The sequence below is a fragment of the Bolinopsis microptera genome, chromosome 6 (assembly GCF_026151205.1).
Source record: "Bolinopsis microptera isolate Bmic1 chromosome 6, MBARI_Bmic_1.0, whole genome shotgun sequence".
Classification (NCBI taxonomy): Eukaryota; Metazoa; Ctenophora; class Tentaculata; order Lobata; family Bolinopsidae; genus Bolinopsis; species Bolinopsis microptera.
In genome coordinates, this window is record NC_087077.1 from 16,524,877 (window position 1) to 16,546,459 (window position 21,583).

At 37.7% G+C, this 21,583-nt stretch overlaps 1 protein-coding gene across 1 annotated transcript in view; it reads left to right on the forward strand.

Moving 5' to 3' along the window:
- Window positions 1-5,660: 5,660 nt before the first annotated feature.
- LOC134816400 (GTP-binding protein 2-like) overlaps window positions 5,661-21,583 on the forward strand; it is a 28,888-nt gene continuing 12,965 nt past the window's right edge. The window contains exons 1-7 of the mRNA XM_063825229.1: window positions 5,661-5,727; window positions 6,013-6,128; window positions 8,904-8,960; window positions 9,064-9,168; window positions 10,863-10,962; window positions 18,635-18,746; window positions 20,138-20,348. Of these exons, the coding sequence (XP_063681299.1) occupies window positions 6,069-6,128; window positions 8,904-8,960; window positions 9,064-9,168; window positions 10,863-10,962; window positions 18,635-18,746; window positions 20,138-20,348 (645 nt within the window). The 5' untranslated portion in view covers window positions 5,661-5,727; window positions 6,013-6,068. The remainder of the gene's footprint in view (window positions 5,728-6,012; window positions 6,129-8,903; window positions 8,961-9,063; window positions 9,169-10,862; window positions 10,963-18,634; window positions 18,747-20,137; window positions 20,349-21,583) is intronic.

A 21,583-nucleotide genomic window follows, 5' to 3' on the forward strand; every position in this document is an offset into this window, starting at 1 on the left:
AAGCTACCTGTTGGAGCAGTGGGTGACCAAACAAGATTGCAAGATGAACTGGGTGGAATAATTAAAAAAAACTTTTTAAAGTGTTTTTTAATTATTTAAATTGTTAAAACAAGATCACACTAACAAAATCACATTAACAAGATCACACTAGGAGGCCTAAGTTGGATAGAAGATCAAGTCACAGCTCAAGATATATCAAATTAACAATATATCTCTGAAATATATAACATCAACACATTTATTGTACAGAAAATACTATCAAAGCTCAGCACGCTTAAAAAATAATAATAATAATTTAAACTTATAGATTATAGTGGCACAACAACATAAAATGCACAGGTGTGCCACGAAAACAAGTCAGGATACAAGAAAACCTGAAAAGCAATCCACATTTAGGTTCCAAACCATAGAAAATTGTGAAGACTTGATACACTAAATTACAAGGTTAAGGGTATGCACTTAACAGTAGAAACATTGAAAAAATAATAAATTAATTAATATCATAAGCACGTTTAAAAAGAAACGTTTACAGATACACTTTAAAAGATTCCAGTGACGTGCAATTCTTAATTTCAAGAGGCACCTCATTCCATAATTTAGGGCCAACTTTCTGAAACGATCTTTCTCCATACTGCACTGTGTATATACTCTAGGTTCAGTCAAATAGATAAGATGATTATAATTGGCATATTTAAACATACTACTTAAATAATCTGGTCCCATACCATTAAGACATTAGTAGACAAGAAGCAATAACTTATATTGAATTCTGTAACTAATAGGCAGCCAATGAAGGTCTTTCAGAGTGTCTCCTAGACGATCATATTTATCATTTATATAGTCCTACTATAGCTTTAGCAACTGCATTCTGAACGAGTTGTAGTTGGTGGATGAGGTTGTCACTAATTCCATAATAAAGAGCATTGCAGTAGTCCAATTTGCAGACAATGATGCTGTTAATTATAAGCTTGAGCTGAGCTTTACTGAAGAGATATTTTCTCCTTATTACATTCCTAAGGAGTCTGAAACAATGCTTTTTGAGGGACGTGATTTGAGGCTCAAAAGTAAGATGATGGTCAATTTGAACACCAAGGTTAGATATATATATATATATGTTAGATATATATATATATATATATATATATATATGATACAAACGCACATTTTTTGTTTGTTTTTACTGTGCAGCGCTCAGCATCAAGCCTATCATTATACCTTTATATTTTATACAATATATTTATGATTTGTTTAAGAACATAAATTAAATAATCGATATCCCCAGATAAAATGCGCGTTTTATAAAAGGCATGTAATTTAAAATGAACCAAAAATTGAAAATGGCTAATTTATCAAATTTATTGTAGCGCGATGCGCCGCGCACTCAATAATGACATCGTCAATTGATCAAATTTAAAATGCAAATGATTTTCAAAATATTTATATTTTATTTAAACTTCTTTCACTACATTGTAATAAAATTTAACAAGTGATACTCGTAAAATATTTGTTCCAAATATTTATATTGTATTATAAATTACAAAACCTTAGACCGTCGACGAGTCCAACTTGGCGCGCGTTTTGGTAGCTGTAAGTTATAAACCTACAAAACCAGATTGGTTTTTAAAATTATTGGGCATGATTTATTTTGTGCGCATTTATTTTAGTTTTTTCCTAAAAATCAACGAAATTACCAAAAAGAATAAATAAAGTTTCTTTTTCAAAAACTATTAAACGACACTTTTGATATTTGTGAAAACACAATTTCCAAGTAAATTTTAAATATTTGTGACATGCATGGCATTTTCACGTACTGTACTGTCACACTGATCGTGTAAAAGGCTAACACATAACAACAATATACAACTAACAATTGATTGACGATGTCAACCCATCGGGATCGTTGCTAGCTGCGCGAAGCAGAGCAACGATCGACGATGCGAAGCAAAAATGCTTGTTCGCGCGGCGTGTCGAATCGGCGAAGTCCTCCAAAATTAACAAAAAGTTAAATAAAAAAGTTTACTCAATACTACCACTTGATTGACGATGTCAATCCGTCGAGATCGTTGCGATGCGAAGCAAGAATGCTAGTTCGCGCGGCGTGTCGAAGCGGCGAAGTCCTCCAATACTACCACTTGACCATTGTTAATGGTCTGGCCCGGCGCGCGCTATTTCGTAGCACGTGCCATCGGGCCATTTCGAGAAGAAAGCGAGAAGAAAGCGGCGCGCGCTACTTCGAATAAATTTAGACGAGTAACATCCGTTTGACCATTGTTAATGATCTGGCCCGGCGCGCGCTACTTCGTAGCACTTGCCATCGGGCCATTAACATTTCGAGAAGAAAGCGGCGCGCGCTACTTCGAAGAAATTTAGACGAGTAACATCCGTCAAAACATCCGTCAATACTACCACTTAATTTACGATATTAATGATTAAAAAAGGACTTTTAAAAAACCTTTTCAAAAATATTTAAATATTTCAACAAAACTTATACATTGTTTATTATTAACTGTATTTTAGTTTTAAAAATTTTCAAATTAAATGCTAATTTAAAAAATTTGAAATTATTATGTATCAGTACAATGTATTTTAACATATAATATATATATTTCATACTCACATCTATGATCTACATGATTATTGATTTAATTTAGAAATTGTATATAAATATCTTTGACCAAGTTTATTTGTCTATGAGAATGCACCCCAGCACTTGGCGCTCACGGCGGCTTTGATGTTAGCGGCTACAAGTTAGGCAACTGACGATAAGATGCCGCGTGCGTTCAGCGTACGGCTTTTCGTTTTCGTTTTTGATTTTACAAATCAACTTTTAATGATTATTAGTAAAATTATCAGATTCAATATGTGATATGTATTGATTCTTCTGTGGAAAATAAAAATTGTATTTTACTTACTTGGCTAGAGAATACTTTCTTGAATATTTTCGATAGTTTTTAATATTGGTAATGTTAATGAATTGTAATTGATTGATATGTAATATTAAGGCCCGTGGCCAGTTTCAAGAAATTTTACTTACTTAAAACAACTTTTGCACATGACTGACATGTTTTAACTGGAGAAAGGGTTCGCACAGTGGTAGTTTTATAAACCACTTTTAATTTATTGACCTATTATACCTAGTGGTAGTTTTATAGACCACATTTAATTTATTTACTTATTATACTAAGTATTTATTTTTGGTGACTGTATCACCCAGTTTTAACATTTGATAATTGTACATTTTATTGACGACACATTGACTGAATGTTATTTTATATTCTAATTTATATTCTAGATATTTTATTTATTTTTCAACAGACGACAACTTCCTGTTTTTTCTTCTATATTAGTTACTCATATCTCTTTTACAGACTTTTTTACAAGGACATTGACAGATGATACTCACATTAGGCATTCATTATTGCATCTAAATTATTTCACTTGCATTAGGTTTAGAAATTTATTCTCTGGTTAACAGATTTCAAATGTTTAATTATTTGTAGTATGACAGTAGTAAGGTATATAAGAAGTTATTCAATTTTGCTTGGGCTATTATATTGACTATTGAGGTTTAATGATGATATGGAATTTGATTTCTATATAAATTTACACTATGTGGTTGGGGCATTTTGCATAGTAAATATGGTTACTACTCCTATATATCATATTATTTGATTGGTATTCGATTTCTGATTATTTCTCTAGGAATATGATTATTATATCTCAATTTGGCTTTAGGTAGGGTGCCCCGCTAAAAGAACTGGATTCTTCCAGGAAGCATCCCGTGCACAGACCTTGGTCTACATATATATTAAATTATTAACCATTCATTCTGTATGTGCACGAAAATTTATTTCAATCAATTTAAAATTTTATCAAGGTTGAACAATCAAAAAAACAAGGTAGTTCTTTTAATCTTTTAATTGCTTTCTTAATATAAATTTAAAATTAAAAATCTAGAATCTGTTCACAGAATTACACTTAAATGTTAAAGTGTGAATCACTTCAATAACATACCTTGTTAGATGTTGTCAATAAATGAGAATTACAGTTAAATTTTTAATTCATAATATTTACAAAATGTTGTCCTAAAGTTCTAACCATAAAATGTCTACATACAATGATTTCATCACAGAGAGGCGCAGCTTTTGGAGTGCCTTTTTAGGCGACTTTTAGCAAGTCTAATCTTATAGGGATAGATATATAAGTCAAGAAGCTTGAGTTTTTTACTCTAGATTGTGGTTGATCTTGATACAAAATCTCTTGATGGGAACTGATTAATGAGAGTAGTTACCCTTCTACATTACAACTGTTTAGTTAGTGCAGTGAAGTTTGGCACCTGAGTTTGAGTATGTTTAAGAATTCGATATAAGTGTGGTATCTGTATATACATTTTTTAAAGGCCAGAATGTATTGTTGCTTGGAAAGTGGTTTGCAATGCTCTAGTCGGAAGAATGTGTGATCAAGTGCTTGGCTATCATATTCTCTTGCTCTTGCACATATTTGTACAAAATTACCAGAGGCTGCTCGTGGGAGCTGGCTGGCAGTTTTGTTGGGGGTCCAATCGGGGAGGGGGGCTTGGGAGCCGGCTCAAGCTGATCCCTCCAAGCTACCGATTACATTACACACAGGGCCTTGTAAATGTAATGTGTAACACTTTACAGGCGACAGCAAACAAAAACAAAAACTTATAACATGGGTGAAACAGGAAACCACACGTGTACGATCTCAGCCGCGCAGTATCACAACAGTCAATAGTTCAAAGGGTCCTGGACCCCCAAATCGAGGCAAATCATAATAGATTACCTGTAGTGGGATGCGCACGATGTGCTTTGTAACGTTTACAATTAACTATGTGTTAAAACTGCGCGGCTGAGTAGTCTAGAGGTAGGATTGGACTCCCTACAACTCAAAATTTCACGAAGATCATGCGTGCGCTTACATTAAAACGTATGATATAGTAAACGAAGACCTTTATATTGCGATTTGTTATTTCCTAACACTATTACTAATTACTATTTCTATTTTAAGCACCAGCCACCAGATAATAATTTAAAGGCGTCCACGGACGCCTGGACGCCCTCAATAGCCGCCTCTGAAAATTACAAAATTAAACTTTGATGCTAGGTTCAAGGACCAAGCAATTTGTTAAAAGATGTATAGTTTTTAAACTATACATTTTTTTAACTACTACAACTAAATAGTTTTATGATCTTGAGCACCGTGCCGAAGGCCCTTTTTCTACATTATGCATACAGGTTTATGCAATCAAAATTGAATTAAACATCAACTCAATAACCAACGTTAACCGAAATATTTATCTGACCCTAAAAATAGAACTGCTGTATTTTGTGTATATTGTTTGAAAATTTTTAGTTTTATATTCCTGTTTCAAATAAAACGATTACCGGCTCAAAATATACTTTACTTTACTATACAACCTAGCCTTTTGGGAGTTATTTATTTGATTGAGGATAAAAATTTCCATTGTAGACAGTATTGAATTTAGATTTTCGTTATCATCATGGCCCAAGAGTGGATTTAAATTTGTGCATACTGAATTTTAAGTTTCAAATACACATTGAAACAAAACACATTTTACCTGTAAAATCCCCATCAAGATTGAGGATACAGTTTGTTTATATTGAATTCAACACTTTTACAGGCATTGCTGCAATGCCACGAATTATGCAGATGTAGCAATGTGAAGTGTTCTCTCGAGGAACCCAGGTATGATAAAACATTCACTTGGAGGCGTCTCTTTTCTATATAAAATTTCACGAACAAAGTTTTTAGACAATTATATAATCACAAGCACAAGTTTGACATGAAATCTTAAATTTTTATTTTTTCCCCGCAATATTTGCATCATATTTATATTCTTGCTATCTGCAATCAATCTCTTTTCGCTGTTTGATTTGCAAGGAAAATATTTTTCTCACAGTATTATGTTACTTTCGGAATTCCAAAGAAAAACCATGCTTTCTGAACTTTTCTGAATAACGAATTTTTCAGACACATGACAATCAGACCGGACATTCGTTGAGATCCGTCTGCATTGCAAATAGAGCATGGGTAAAATGGACCTAGTCAACAGTAAAGATGACAAGTTACAATCTTCGCAAACTGAGGTATCTAATTATTAATAAAAAATATATCCTCTTTATCACTCTTTTTAATTATTAACATTGGAAAGGTTGATATACATTTAAAGTATTTAAAAACTTTATCATAGCTCTATACACTCACCAAGCTAAAACAATTTGAACAAAATAATCAAGTACTTTCGAATTGTGAATGACTCCTAAAGATAACATAACCATTAGTGCCATTAACACTTAGCCATGTAAACATGCAGCTCAAGTATTTACTCTGTTAATGATTTTGATTTAATTGATTATTTTTACTGTTGTTTGGCTGCATTATCATGGAGTTGATGCATTTTATTTGGCAAGTAGCTCCATTACATTTTTTAAAGGGGGGGGGGGGGGGGGGGGGGGGGGGGGGGGGGGGGGGGGTGTCACGTCCGTCTATGTCCGCTTGTCTCATAGAATCCAAAAAGGACAGGACATAGGCGGACATAGGCGGACATAGGCGGACATAGACGGACATAGGCGGACATAGACGGACATATACGGACATTAGCGGACATTAATGGACACCTAAATTGCTAAATAAAATGTTCAATTTTTGCTGTTATATGGGGGATCATGTTTTTTGTCCGGTACCCTATATTTTCAAAACGAACAAAAAATAGAGCGGACAAAAACGGACAAAAATGGAAATAACATTTAGATGCTTCCTCCTCCTACTCTTCCTCCTCCTCCTCCTGGGTCTTCCTGATCTTCCTCAGTCCTCTTCCTCCTCCCCTCCTCAGTCCTCCTCCTACTCCTCCTCGTCCTCAGTCCTCCTCATCAGTCCTCAACAGTCCTCCTCCTCCCCAGTCCTCCTCCTCCTCCTGAGTCCTCCTCCTGGGTCCTCCTCAGTCCTCAGTCCTCCTCAGTCCTCCTCCTCATCCTTCTCCTCAGTCCTCCATCCTCCTCAGTCCTCCCCCAGTCCCCCTCCTCCTCCTCCTATTCAGTCCTCCTCCTCCTCCTCAGTCCTCCTCCTTCTCAGTCTTCCTGAGTCCTCCTCCTCCTCCTGACTCCTGAGTCCTCCTCCTCCTCCTCTTCCCTCTCAGTCATCCTCCTCAGCCATCCTCCTCAGTCCTCCTCAGTCCTCCTCCTCAGTCCTCCTCCTCCTGGGTCATCCTCCTGGGTCCTCCTCCTCATCCTTCTCATCAGCCCTCCTCATCAGTCCTCTCCCAGTCCCCTCCTTCTCCTCCTCCTATTCAGTCCTCCTCCTCCTCCTCCTCCTCAGTTCTCCTCAGTCCTCCTTCTCATTTCTCCTAAGTCCTCCTCCTGAGTCCTCCTCCTCCTCTTCCTCCTGAGTCCTCCTCCTGAGTCCTCCTCCTCCTCCCTCTCAGTCATCCTCCTCAGCCATCCTCCTCAGCCATCCTCCTCAGCCATCCTCCTCAGCCATCCTCCTCAGTCCTCCTCCTTCTCAGTCATCGTCAGTCCTCCTCCTCAGTTCTCCTCAGTCCTCCTCCTCCTCCTGGGTCCTCCTCCTCCTCCTCCTGGGTCCTCCTCCTGGGTCTTCCTGATCCTCCCCAGTCCTCTTCCTCCTCCCCTCCTCAGTCCTCCTCCTACTCGTCCTCCTCGTCCTCAGTTCTCCTCATCAGTCCTCAACAGTCCTCCTCCTCCCCAGTCCTCCTCCTCCTCCTGGGGCCTTTTCCTGGGTCCTCCTCTTGGGTCCTCCTCCTCCTGGGTCCTCCTCCTCCTGGGTCCTCCTTCTCCTCCTCAGTCCTTCTCCTCCTCTTCCTCCTCCTCCTCCCTCTCAGTCATCCTCCTCAGCCATCCTCCTCAGCCATCTTCCTCAGTCCTCCTCCTTCTCAGTCCTCCTGAGTCCTCCTCCTCCTGAGTCATCCTCCTCAGTTCTCCTCCTCCTCCTCCTAGGTCCTCCTTCTGGGTCCTCCTCCTCCTCCTCCTGGGTCTTCCTGATCCTCCTCCTCCCTCCTCAGTCATCCTCCTCAGTCATCCTCCTCAGTCATCCTCCTCAGCCATCCTCCTCAGCCATTCTCCTCAGCCATCCTCCTCAGTACTCTTCAGTACTCTTCAGTCTTCCTCCTTCTCAGTCCTCCTGAGTCCTCCTCCTCCTGAGTCATCCTCCTCAGTCCTCCTCCTCCTCCTCCTGGGTCCTCCTCCTGGGTCTTCCTGATCCTCCCCAGTCCTCTTCCTCCTCCCCTCCTCAGTCCTCCTCCTACTCCTCCTCCTCGTCCTCAGTCCTCCTCATCAGTCCTCAACAGTCCTCCTCCTCCCCAGTCCTCCTCCTCCTCCTCCTCCTCCTGGGGCCTTTTCCTGGGTCCCTATATAATTTGATATAATAAGTTAAAACTATTAATAGCTTTAGTGTGATTAATAAGTCGTTTGTTTTGTACAAAATTATAATACATAGAAGTTGCGAAAAATTCTCAAAATGTTTGTCCGCTAATGTCCACCAATGTCCGCTAATGTCCTCCAATGTCCGTCCGAGTCCGCCAATGTCCGTCCGGGTCCGCAAATGTCCGTCGAGTCCGCCAATGTCCGTCCGAGTCCGCCAATGTCCGTCCGTGTCCGCCAATGTCCGTCCGAGTCCGCCAATGTCCGTCTGTGTCCGCCAATGTCCCAAAAAACACGTCCGTTGTCTCATAGAATCCAAAAAGGACAGGACATAGGCGGACATAGACGGACGTGACACCCCCCCCCCCCCCCCCCCCCCCCCCCCCCCCCTTTAAACAATTCGAATCTCTAAATTTTATTTCTTAAATGCTTTTCAAAACTTATTCACACTTATTCATATTTTTTTGTTTCAAGAAAAATAAATTGCAGGAACTTCCAGAACCAAAAATACTGTCCGACGAAACAGATTACAAGATGGCAAAACGAGTAAGAAACTAACTTTATCATTCTAAACCTGGTGTATATATAGTCTTCAATGTACTAATTTTGTCTTGATGTTGTTTTGATTGCTGAACTTTTACAATTTCAGCAGAATCTAGGGTGTTTCTTTGTTGGTAGTGATGGGCCGCGACACCGTGGTAACAGACTGCTTTCCAACTCAGAGCAGCTTCCTGACACTGAGCTACCACCCGAGGTTTGTTATTTTAATTTTGCAAATTGGTTAATAAACTTGTTACGATAAACGTGGGCTGCTCGATGTTCATAATTCTTGGCATCGTTTAAGTAAAGCATCAAAGACTGTACATTCAGGATTACCTACTGAGCTGAAAATGAACACTAATTAGTAGATCTAGAACCAATAGTCAATAGTAAGATCTAGATTATAGTTTAAACACGTTGTGTTAAAGAGGGTGATGTCGTAATACTGAACAGCTGTTTAAAGTTATAAGCTTTAAATGTACACAATGAAATATCATACACCGATCAGCTGTTGTAAATGTTTGCTAGACTATCTGCACAGCAGTGAAGATCAAGTTACCAACAAATTAATGAGTTCCCACAAAAATCTAATGATCAGCATACACAGATAAAATATTTAGTGCTTTGCTGTAGCTTAATTTTTATTAAAAATGGTATATAACTGGATGGCTTCGAAATTTTACATCTATCCAAATTCCAACTATGTCAACTCAGATCAAGCCTCACGACTCATCACAGTTGAAAACAGTATGATATGTTATGTTGTTTTTTAATTTGTTTGTTTTTCAAATTTCTCATCTCACCCTTGTAAGATATATCTTAGGATATCTCTTAACAACCATTACCACTGATGGCCATGGGTGTGGTTCAATATCCTGATTGAATGTATCTTATTAGCGACCTAATGAGTCTTCAATTCAGCCAAAATGTTGCTATGGTAATATAACAATAAATAGTTAAAAGAGCTAATCATTTGAATTATATTTGTCGGAACCCCAGAATTTTATCTCATGCAATAAACCTCCTATTAGCTCTGCTTGCTATTTGTCGTGGATATTGTAAAACTTTTGTCTGCACTTTTATTGTATTATAGGTGATAAACTTTATTTTATCAAGGAAATTAAATCGTCTTTTAATGAGATAGCGATAAGTTTGATAATTGATAAAAGAAAGCAGCCTTAGCTCATAATTTTATTAATGATAATAATCGATTAAGAATTCAATGAGTTTGGGTGTGACTATTACGTTTTTCCGCACGAATGAGATCATCACAAGCTTTTAGTTTAATTATACCAAACATTTGTGACTCACTCTGCAAGTGCAGTGCTGGTATCATGTATCAAGCTGCCTGCTGCACTTGTCACGTACATTTAAAACAGTAGTGGTTATTTAAGCTTCAGTGTAGACTGTAGGTGTCACTGGTAGTGTTTGTTCCGTCCAAAACATTAGATCATCAATCAAGTTACCGTGGAAACAAATAGTGATCTCATGCATTTTTTAAATTTATTTGCTGATGATGTAAGATACAGAAATAAACACTTTTGCATTTCTTAAATTGTTGAGATTTTTTGGATCTGAATCAGTTTACCATATAAGCTCATAATATAGCACTCTGAAAATATTTAAAGATCAGCTATTACTATGATCCGCCTCAAATAAGGGGATAAGTTCTGAATATTTTATTTTCGTTACACGAACTAATAAATAGTTCGTAACACGCATCAAGATATAAATAATATAACAATCTACTCAGTTGGAATGTTCAGTTGGAAAACATGCAGCATCCCTAACGCCTATAATTACATAAATCCAGAGGTCGGCCAAAAATCTGATTTAAAGATTTAATCACCATACGGCATGTCCAATATCCACAAAGTACCATTCATATCTAAACTTGTATACTCTCAGGTGGAAGAAGGGAACATAGAATACAAACTGAAACTAGTGAACCCTAACCCTAGTCGTTTAGAACACCTGGTCACTCAAATGAAGTGGAGACTCAGAGAAGGTAAGCTTACAATACAATTAATTAATTAATTACAATACAATTAATATAATAACAATTAATATAATAACAATTAATATAATAACAATTAATATAATAACAATTAATATAATAACAATTAATATAATAACAATACAATTAATATAATTACAATACAATTAATGACAATTAATATAATAACAATTAATATAATAACAATACAATTAATGACAATTTAAATTATTATTCCATATTACTATATTTTATTGCGCTGTACACGATTACATTCTTTATATTTGACAGGGATATCCTATTTTAGTGTCAAAGTTAGAGCCTCCAAATGCTGATCGTGTACGTGTTTTCTTACACATCACACCATACATTTCTTACACATCACGACCTCCTAAGACTTGTGATATATTATAATAATCCTATCAGTTATTACGTAATATAATTATATTAACTATATTATCGCGTTGGTTACTACACAAACACACACAGAAAACACACATAGTTTAAGTTATTCGATCCAGCCACATATAACATGATGGTTTCACAGATCATCCAGATGAGTAAATAATAAGATGACTCAATTTTTGTTATCTTATCACACATAACTAATTACAACACTACAAATCTATTTATTGAGTATTATGTGGGATGTAAAATACGTAAAATATCTATAAAAAGATACGCCACGTATGTAGCTACCTACAGCTACGTATTGAACCTATTGAGAGGTTTAGAAGTAGGAATCTTTACGGTCATCACGCAATCTGCGAACCACCTCCTTGACTGCACCAGTCTATTATCGAGTTAGAGTTTCTGCACTGTATCCAGGAGTAGGGTGTCTAGGAAGTTTCTGAAATATGTCTTGAAGCTTGCCAGATTGCTGACATTTTTGGGGAGAACATTCCAGAGTCTTACAGCTGTCACTGCGATATTGAGTAATCTAGTATAGTATACAGGAGGTGACCGGGAATCCCGGTACCGGGATTGGCAATTTTGAGCTATCCCGGTCCCGGTCCCGGTCAACCGGGTCAAGTCACATTTTTCATCCCGGTCCCGGTCCCGGTCAAATGCTGATTTATGATCCCGGTCCCGGTCCCGGTTAATTCAGGATTCTTGGTCCCGGTCCCGGTCCCGGTCAATCACTCAAATTTGCCGGGATTTTGACCGGGATCTTTTACATAATTTCATTCACTATGATTTTAAGTTTTTACTTTCATTCATTGTGAATTTCATCTTTAAACAACCTCTGAGCCAAATAAAACAATGTTTAAAATTGCTAAACAAGTTTAGGTAACTAATATCGTTACATAACTCATAAGTGCAAACTAACGGGTCCGGGACTCTAGGGCGTAAGACTCTAGGGCGTAAGACTCTAGGGCGGCGCCCTACAAAACAGGACTCTAGGGCGTGAAAAATATAGGGCGTGAAAAAAACAGGACTCTAGGGCGTGAAATATTGATTTTTTTTCTAATTTTCTGCGTCTATGAAGTCAGCTTCGTGGTTGTGTGGAATTGCAGGTGTCTCCGTGAGGCTCAAACCCTTGGTCCAGATTCACCCCTTACAGGATTCGGCTTTCTTCAGACATCTCCAAGACTGTGACCCATCTTTTCTTAATTTTCCATCTGGAGAGTACCGGAATCCTAGGTGCAGTGCGTTTTTACTCTTGGCCGTTCTTCCTCTGATTAAAGTAAACGAAAGATCGGACATAGTGTAGTAGGAAACGAATGATAATGAATTAATGATTGGATAGGTCACTAGATCATGTTTTTATTTTTATTGTTTTGATTATAAACATCTTTCTTTACTGTACAGGGTGTATTGGTGCAGGTGAGCTATTATAATTTGACAATAAAATGTTGGTGACTGACAGCTTCCCACGCTTCCCACCTCTAAGACACTAGCTATCAGTATTGTTTACATTTAAAGTTCATCATTATGTATGGGACCGGGACTCTATATATGTATATAATATGCATACTATAATAATAGTACAGTATTGTTTTGAAATAAGTTTAATCCGCTTTCGTTATGCTCGTTATGTAACATTTCATTGGCTGCATCTTAGGTCGAGATAAAAACTCCCTGTGACAACGGACATCCTAATTAAAAATGAAATTAGATTCATTTTGACCGAAAATAGAAAAATTATATTTCACGCCCTAGAGTCCTGTTTTTTCACGCTTTAGATATTTTCACGCCGTAGAGTCCTGTTTTGTAGGGCGCCGCCCTAGAGTCTTACGCCCTAGAGTCTTACGCCCTAGAGTCCGGACCCCCAAACTAACATCAAGTTTTCAACTCGGGCTACGCCCAATTGTCAATTGGAATTGGAGAATGAAACTGTTGAATAATTTGAGGGATCATTGATTGAGGAATGAGGAATGAGGGTGAACTTGAGTAATCAGTACATGAACATTATTGGTGTAGTACATTAGGCCCATGCCCCATATTGACGTTTTTTAAAGTTTTTTCTAATTTAATATTCTAGTTATTACTTATTCAAATTGTTCAATTATAATGTAAATGAAAATTGCAGCTTTCAATATGAGAATACCAGTTTTGGTCCCGGTCATCCCGGTCATCCCGGTCAAATCCCGGTCATCCCGGTCATCCCGGTAAAATTGGATTGTTGGTCCCGGTCCCGGTCCCGGTCCCGGTAAGATAGAAATCCCAGAAATTATTGGTCCCGGTCCCGGTCCCGGTCACGGTAAATTGATAATCTCAGTCCCGGTCCCGGTCCCGGTCCCGGTCAGGTCACATTTTGTATCCCGGTCCCGGTCCCGGTCCCGGTCAGGCCTAAAATCATGTCCCGGTCACCTCCTGATAGTATAGAGTAGTATAGTCATTCTAGAAAGAGAAATCATTCTAGAAAAAGCCAAAATCGAAATCAAATAAATTTTAACAGCCCTTATTACATCTGCTATAACCATATTATATTGAGCTTGACGTCAAACTTTAACAAAGTTATGTGACACAGAGTGTGACATTATATTGCTATTGACAGGTTATACCCGTTATACGCCTGGTTTTATTTCAGGTAAAATACATCGTGACTTTTTAGAACTGCTAGCATATCAAGTTAATAATTGAATTTAAACATTTGCCGTGTTTTACATACACATATTTTATAACAAGCAGTGGTATTGCAAGTGCTATTAATATCAGTATATAACAGGAATGCACATTGTACAATAATGTATAGGAATATACACTATACATTGGGTTAATATATCTGGTACATTGTAAGGATATACACAGCACATTCCAGCTAAATTCCATGATAACAATATTATAACACCACACTAATCATGTGTCTTGGCAGTATAACACAGCATACACACTACCGCGTGTGTATAAGCATTGTGATGTTGTGTGTTTACAATGCTGGCAGCAGTTCAACAATACGGTAGTTCAGACCTATCTGTCAGCACAACAGCATGTGAGACGTGACTTCTTGTTTGGCACTCGCGGCAGCATGTGATTACTTGTTTAGCACTGAGGCGTGTGTATTATTATAAGTTATAATGTTTACAGCTCTCCTTGGTTATCTGGTAAATAGTTGTGTATACACAGACCACAGAGCTATGTTAAAAATGTAATATGGCTTGATGATAATGTTACATAATTAATGAGTTGATGTACAGATTATGGTTGTCATGGTTACATGTAAGCACATTCTTTTGTGGTTGAGCTAATTTGCTCTGAACTTTAGTTTTCTCCACTGAAAGAAGAGGACGTAGCTAAATATATTCACTTAAACAAAGACGTTAAATTCTCATAAAAAGTAATTATATTAGATTGAATTGCATGAATACCAATAATATAATACTAATCATCATTTTAAAGTTGAAGTTACGAAGTTGCACATTCCGATTCTTCTTCTTATAATCGGCAAGAGGACACACACTGCACAGAAATCTTCATAGAGTATAATATTGAATCTTCACATATGTCAGAAGTAAAACACAAGGAAATATTTCCTCCGATTTGCCAACTGTATAAATGTAACATTTGCTTCCTAATACTGCCTCTCTCCAGTAGAGAGGTGATACATTGCACTGGACTGGGTCTGGACAGTTAACAGTGTGATCTATCTCAGCCCCTAATCAAGGGACCCCCAGACAGCCCTACAAAATTTCGTTTAAAAGAGAATTCTCCTTACCTTAAATAATCAAGCAGGAGAGATTCTCTCCATCATTTTCTACTGTTTTAACTTTCAAGTTCATATTTCTAGGACAGTTGGCAGTGAAAAAAGAGCATATTTGTGGTAGCTCTTAAACACTGAGTAATATTTCTATGCTGTCCAATAATAAAAACACAAGGAAATATTTCCTCTAATCTTCCAGTATAAATGTAACATTTGCTTTCTAATACTGCCTCTCTCCAGTAGAGAGGTGATACATTGCACTGGACTGGGTCTGGACAGTTAACAGTGTAATCTATCTAAGATATAGTATAGGGGCCTCCAGACAGCCCTACAAAATGTTAAAGAAAGGAGTACCCTCCTTAACAAGTCAGCACATACAGGAGAGATTCTCTCTAACATCTTTTTACTGTTCAAATTTGATGTTCCCTAAATTTGATTTTACTGTTCACATTTGATTTTTCTGTAGAATAAATATTGGAAGTCATCCAGGCCAAGCACTTCCCCTAAAGATCGCAATTGTGCAAAGCAAGTAGGTATATAACAAGAATTGTACATCACCATTCACCATAGCGTTCACCGTCTTCTAACTATTAAGTATTAATTAGGAAGTACTATACAGCCATATTTCTGGTATCAGAAATATTTATTTTTAGATTTGGACCGAAATATTATTCTATGCTAGTAGACGTGTTTACTTTTCACAGTATATGACTCATGAGCGGGTCGTATAGTTTTGTTATTTAGCTTCAATAGATCTTCTGAAATGAGCGTAACTAAAGCAGTGTGAGTAAGTAAGTAAGTAGCTAATATTAATAATTATGATTGATAATTAATTAATTATAATTATAATTAATTAATGCTATTCTTGTTAATAATGCTATTCCTGTAACCTGCTCATATTTGACTGTATAAGAGAGAAGAGTCGGCAAGTTGCTTCAGGAAGAGAATCAAGCACGAGACTGTTTTGAGCATTATATTAATTATACACGCAGATCAAAGAAAATAGTCAGAATTTGAACCAAAGAATAAATTTCTACAAGAACTTGTTTCTAAACTGTTCCATCTTGGACTTAAAACAGGATAAAATAAACAATAAACCGCATGCTTTTTCAACAAACTACACTAAATTCCCTGGAAAATTCTAAATGATTAAACATATCATGCTCAGTTTTAACATAACTGGCGTTTTTTCACTTCGATAGTCTATTCAGATTATGGCACATCCTCCCTGTAACCATCACCCCTGTCCATCACACAATCTTCCGGGCAATTCTTTGCACTCGCACGCTTCTCGATATGTGTTTGGTCTCGATGTGCTTCTCTTGTGCACCGATATGGACACTCTACTGGTATACAGCCTTCGGGACAGTTGTATTCAGTTATACTACGCTTCTCCATTGGAGTCGCTTCCACACTCCGTATGCAGCCATTCCCACAACCTCCTCGCTTCTCCAACTTCTCCACAATATTCCTGGCCTTCACGGCACTGACATCTTGCAGAGTAGTCAGAGCAAGAAAAGTCATGCTCAAAATAACAGTCAGCATATTGGCTTATGATGAGAGACGAGATACTCGGGTTTAAAGAGGAACTCAAAATGGTCAGATAAGAAGTGGGATCATGCATTTAAAATGCTACTCAGAGGGACTAAACAACGTGTCGCATTGGGTACTTTTCAGGGGAGGGCAACAGGTATCAATTACTTGGTAGCTATTTACCAGGTAGCTATTCGTTAACCATGGTAATTATAGAACTCTACCATCGAACAGATCTAAAACTAACAAAAGGGGGAAATTGTAGACAAAGAAATCAGGGAATGGAGAATCACTTACATCCTCATAGAAGATTATATCGTGGAAATCGTCACATTAGGTAAGAACCATCTTCCATTTTAATTGCAACAAACTACACAACTATTACTGAGAATAAACTTTTCGACAATAAAACAGTTACAGGCACCATCGTTCAGTAGTACATTTAAGATATTAGCACGTGTAGCGAAATCGTATCTAAATACACTATAACGACGTTGATTATAAAAAATCTAAAGCCTAAATCAAAATTATAAAATGACTATAATTATAAAATGATAAAAGGTAGAGAGTTGTTACATTGCACTGAACTGGAAGTCAACAGCACAGTGTTTCTCAGCCGCTGTACTCTTTAAACATTAGGTAGCAAAACGGGAGGTATTCTCTCCAACTTTTATACCGTTCCAAGTTAATAAACCGGGAATAGATATGTAATAAATCACAAATAAAGTAAGAGTTTTTTCAGTGTCTACAGCTCTCAGTTGTTGATACCAAGCCACGTATTAAAACTACTTGTGCTAATATTATATAGGGAAAATGAATATTGTACCATATCTTACAGGACAGTAATTCGCAGTGAAAAAAGGGAATTTTTACTGGCTCTTCAGTCTTCAACAGTGGGGTTGAATTCCTACGTTCTCTTTGGATTTAAAACACAAGGAAATATTTCCTCTGATTTGCCAGTATAAATCTAACATTTGCTTCCTAATACTGCCTCTCTCCAGTAGAGAGGTGATACATTGCACTGGACTGGGTCTGGACAGTTAACAGTGTGATCTATCATAGCCCGCTAGAGGGGTCTCCAGACAGCCCCGTAAAATTTAGCTAATAGGAGTATTCTCCTTACGTTGATAACACACACAGGAGAGATTCTCTCTAACTTTTCATTCAAGTGGAAAGTAGTTAAATGTTATTAGTAATCTTTGCATCGTAATTATATCTTATTGCTAGATTGGCATTGCTGACTAACCGCTAACATCACCATGTTCAATGCTGATGCAAGAGAAATCTTGTACGTTTTGTCTTGGTAATATAAAATTAGTGCAATTATTACAGGTTTAAAAAAAGGAAACCTAAGCGGGTATTAATTGTTGCCGTCTAGAAAAGATATAAGACATAAAAAAATTGTTTTAGAGTAAATGTTAGGTTGTTATAATCAAATCAGTGCTATGGTGTCAACAGATTTGAAACACAAGGAAATATTTCCTCTGATTTGCCAGTATAAATCTAACATTTGCTTCCTAATACTGCCTCTCTCCAGTAGAGAGGTGATACATTGCACTGGACTGAGTCTGGTCAGTTAACAGTGTGATCTATCTCAGCCCCTGATCAAGGGACCCCCAGACAGCCCTACAAAATTTCGTCTAAAAGAGAATTCTCCTTACCTTAAATAGTCAAGCAGGAGAGATTCTCTCCAACTTTTCTGCTTCATGTTTCAATGAAGCAAAACATCGAACTGGCATGAGGGATATTGTATAATAACTATTAGTTTAAAGTTGTACATTAAGTAGATTGAAGTAGATGTTACACTAAACGTGTTGTCTCAACTTTCAACTTATCCAATTAACCAATCATCACCAGTCACACATTTCACATTGACTTCCACATACAACAAACTAATTTACACAGGGAGCTTTCGAAGATTAAGTGTATGCTGTAATTATCATTAATCACTGTTGTACCAAATATTCTAATCTTTGTCTAATTACCTAATTATCTAATTAACCGCAGGACAGGGGGAGGCAGTGTACGAGATAGGGGTGTGTGATAACGGGAAACTAGCTGGACTGTGTCGGGGTGAGATGGACGCCAGTATTGACACCCTCAGAACCATGTCCAAACTGTGAGTAGTATATTATATAGATTCTGGGGCTTGTTTTGACACATGACAGTGATTCTGGGGTTTGTTTTGACACGTGACAGTGATTCTGGGGCTTGTTTTGACACGTGACAGTGATTCTGGGGCTTGTTTTGACACGTGACAGTGATTCTGGGGCTTGTTTTGACACGTGACAGTGATTCTGGGGCTTGTTTTGACACATGACAGTGATTCTGGGGTTTGTTTTGACACGTGGCAGTGATTCTGGGGCTTGTTTTGACACGTGACAGTGATTCTGGGGCTTGTTTTGACACGTGACAGTGATTCTGGGGTTTGTTTTGACACGTGACAGTGATTCTGGGGCTTGTTTTGACACGTGGCAGTGATTCTGGGGCTTGTTTTGACACGTGGCAGCGATTCTGGGTTTTGATTAATCAAAGCTGATTGGTTAATCGCTGTGACGTGTCAAAACAAAAAAGATTCAACTCCACACTAGTATCTAGATTTGAAACTATTTGTCGTGTTGTTGCACAATACTGTATAACTGTCTGCAGTTTGACGTCAGCTCACAAATGTCTCAAACAAAGCATTAGTTGGGCCAGTAGTAAACTGACCCGACCCCTAGAGAGGACAGTGTAGTATTGAAATGTGGATAAATATGACTTTGAGTACATCTGCTCTCATGTGACCTTTACTGTGAATTCGGAAGAAAAGCCAAACCCAACACTGCAATACATACACCATTATCTAGTTCAAGTTATATTCAGTGGTGACATCGATATGAACTCATTATTTTGGGTCTACACTCTAGAAGTACACGTCGTTTCAATATATTAACCTCTAAAATTATGTTAATAGCATCAACGACCATGGCAAATTGATTAATGATGTCATATTTTGGCTGGTATACACAATAAATATAGTGACTTTAGTTATGTAAAAAGTGTTAACGAATGTGATAGCAGTTTAATTATTTGAATACATTATCCAACACATCGTATGATATATTCGTATGATATTGTACATCGTATATTATGTGCGATGTATTCCCTTATTACGAACAGGAGTATAATTAGTAACCCTAACCATGACCACCTCAGAAAACATAACAGTAATTCAACCATTTAAAGCTGCCTTTTCAATCCAAACTTCTCATTGCTCAATAGTGTAACACTTATCCTAGTCATTACATATTCTACAGCTCGACTACTGTACTAAATTCTTGTAGTCGACCCTGAAGCTATCACATACACACACGTCATTCACAGCGACCTCAACTCCTGAGGCCACATTGCTTACAGCCTATTGCGCAATCCTACTCCGCGATCTATCCTAGCTACTGCATAATGGATAACAACGGAATAATTGTACTGTTTGACTTAAATCCAAGTTTCTGATAAACACCCTATCCGCAGGGCTGATGCTGAGTGCATAGTGTTAAAAGAGTTCAGTGTGATGGACAGCGTTAACGCAATCCCTCCTACACACAAACACCACCACCCAAAACCAAAGCTTGCCTGGGCTGAGTCTGAGGATGGAAGTGACACGGTACCATCTGTGCTGCCTTGTACGGAGAAATACGTGTGTGAAGTTCTGATAAGAAGAAGCCAAGATGAGGATTGTATGGTGAGTTGATATTAATCTCATGTTTTTGTGGTGTTTTCGATTTCATCATAGATTCAGCGTTCTTTATTGTGTATGAAGCGATGGAACCTTGTGAAACGCGTTTGTTCCAATCCCTGCCATCGGTGCCCTTCTTGGATTTTGTTGTCATGGTGATCTGTTGTTGTTTGCTGTCTAAAGTCAGCCTCATCAAATTTTGTTTGTTGTCCGGGTTAATAATATTAGGATTCTCCGATTCTTCCGTTCAAAATATTCGATCTATATATAGCCACATAAGTCCGCGAGAGCGCACACATATAGCTGACAACTGTGTACTGCTAGTTGGAAAACGCAACGTTTTAAAAATGAATTTGTCTGCGCGCACGCGAGTTTCTTTTTGTACACGTTTAGAAAACTAAAATTTCAGAATTGGTACGTGTGTCTTCTGTTGATAGTTGGCTGAACTTTGGCAAATGGCCAGATACACACAGACCACAGTAGGCATGTAGATGAAGGGGGCTGGGAGTCAGCGGGCATGATCATAGAACTTTGACTCCCAGCTCCGGGCCAGATTGGTACAGACTACTGCTGCAGTAGGGTACCATATCTTTTAGTCATTCCTGAATGGGCGCATTTTTTCTCTTTAAACTCCCATTTTAGAATTTTTTAATCGGTGGTCCGGAAGCGGAGTTATGGTTCAATGAAATTTGTTGGTTCAACACTGTTTGTATCGTCATTATCAGAAATGACGACAACATATGGCACCCCACTGTATATCTTGAATTTTACACGATTAGAAATTTCTGCTAGTCATCTGACTCTTGTTAAATGTAAGGGCATCTTTTTGAACTTTTGTCTTTTTCATACCTAATACCCAGTTAGAAATTAAGGATCTCCTGTTACATATTAGGAGATGACTATCAGAATTTAGCTGAATGTGCGTACAAAATCTTGATAGGCATCGACCATTGCATCCGAATTCTGCTAATATATGGTAATGAACTGTCACCCAGATTTTTTTTTGACGCGATACGTTTTTCGACCAGGTTAAATGTATGACAAGTGACACGAAAAATTACAGTAAATTCAAGTTTGTCAGTATCCATAATTTCAAATATTAAATTATTGATACTGTAAAATATATGCTTCTGCAAAGCAGAGATTATGAAATAAAAAATCTTTCGGATAAGAAAGAAATACGTACAGTTTTACAGACTCTCTCATTTCAGAGATGTTAAAGAATACACAAATGATTACAT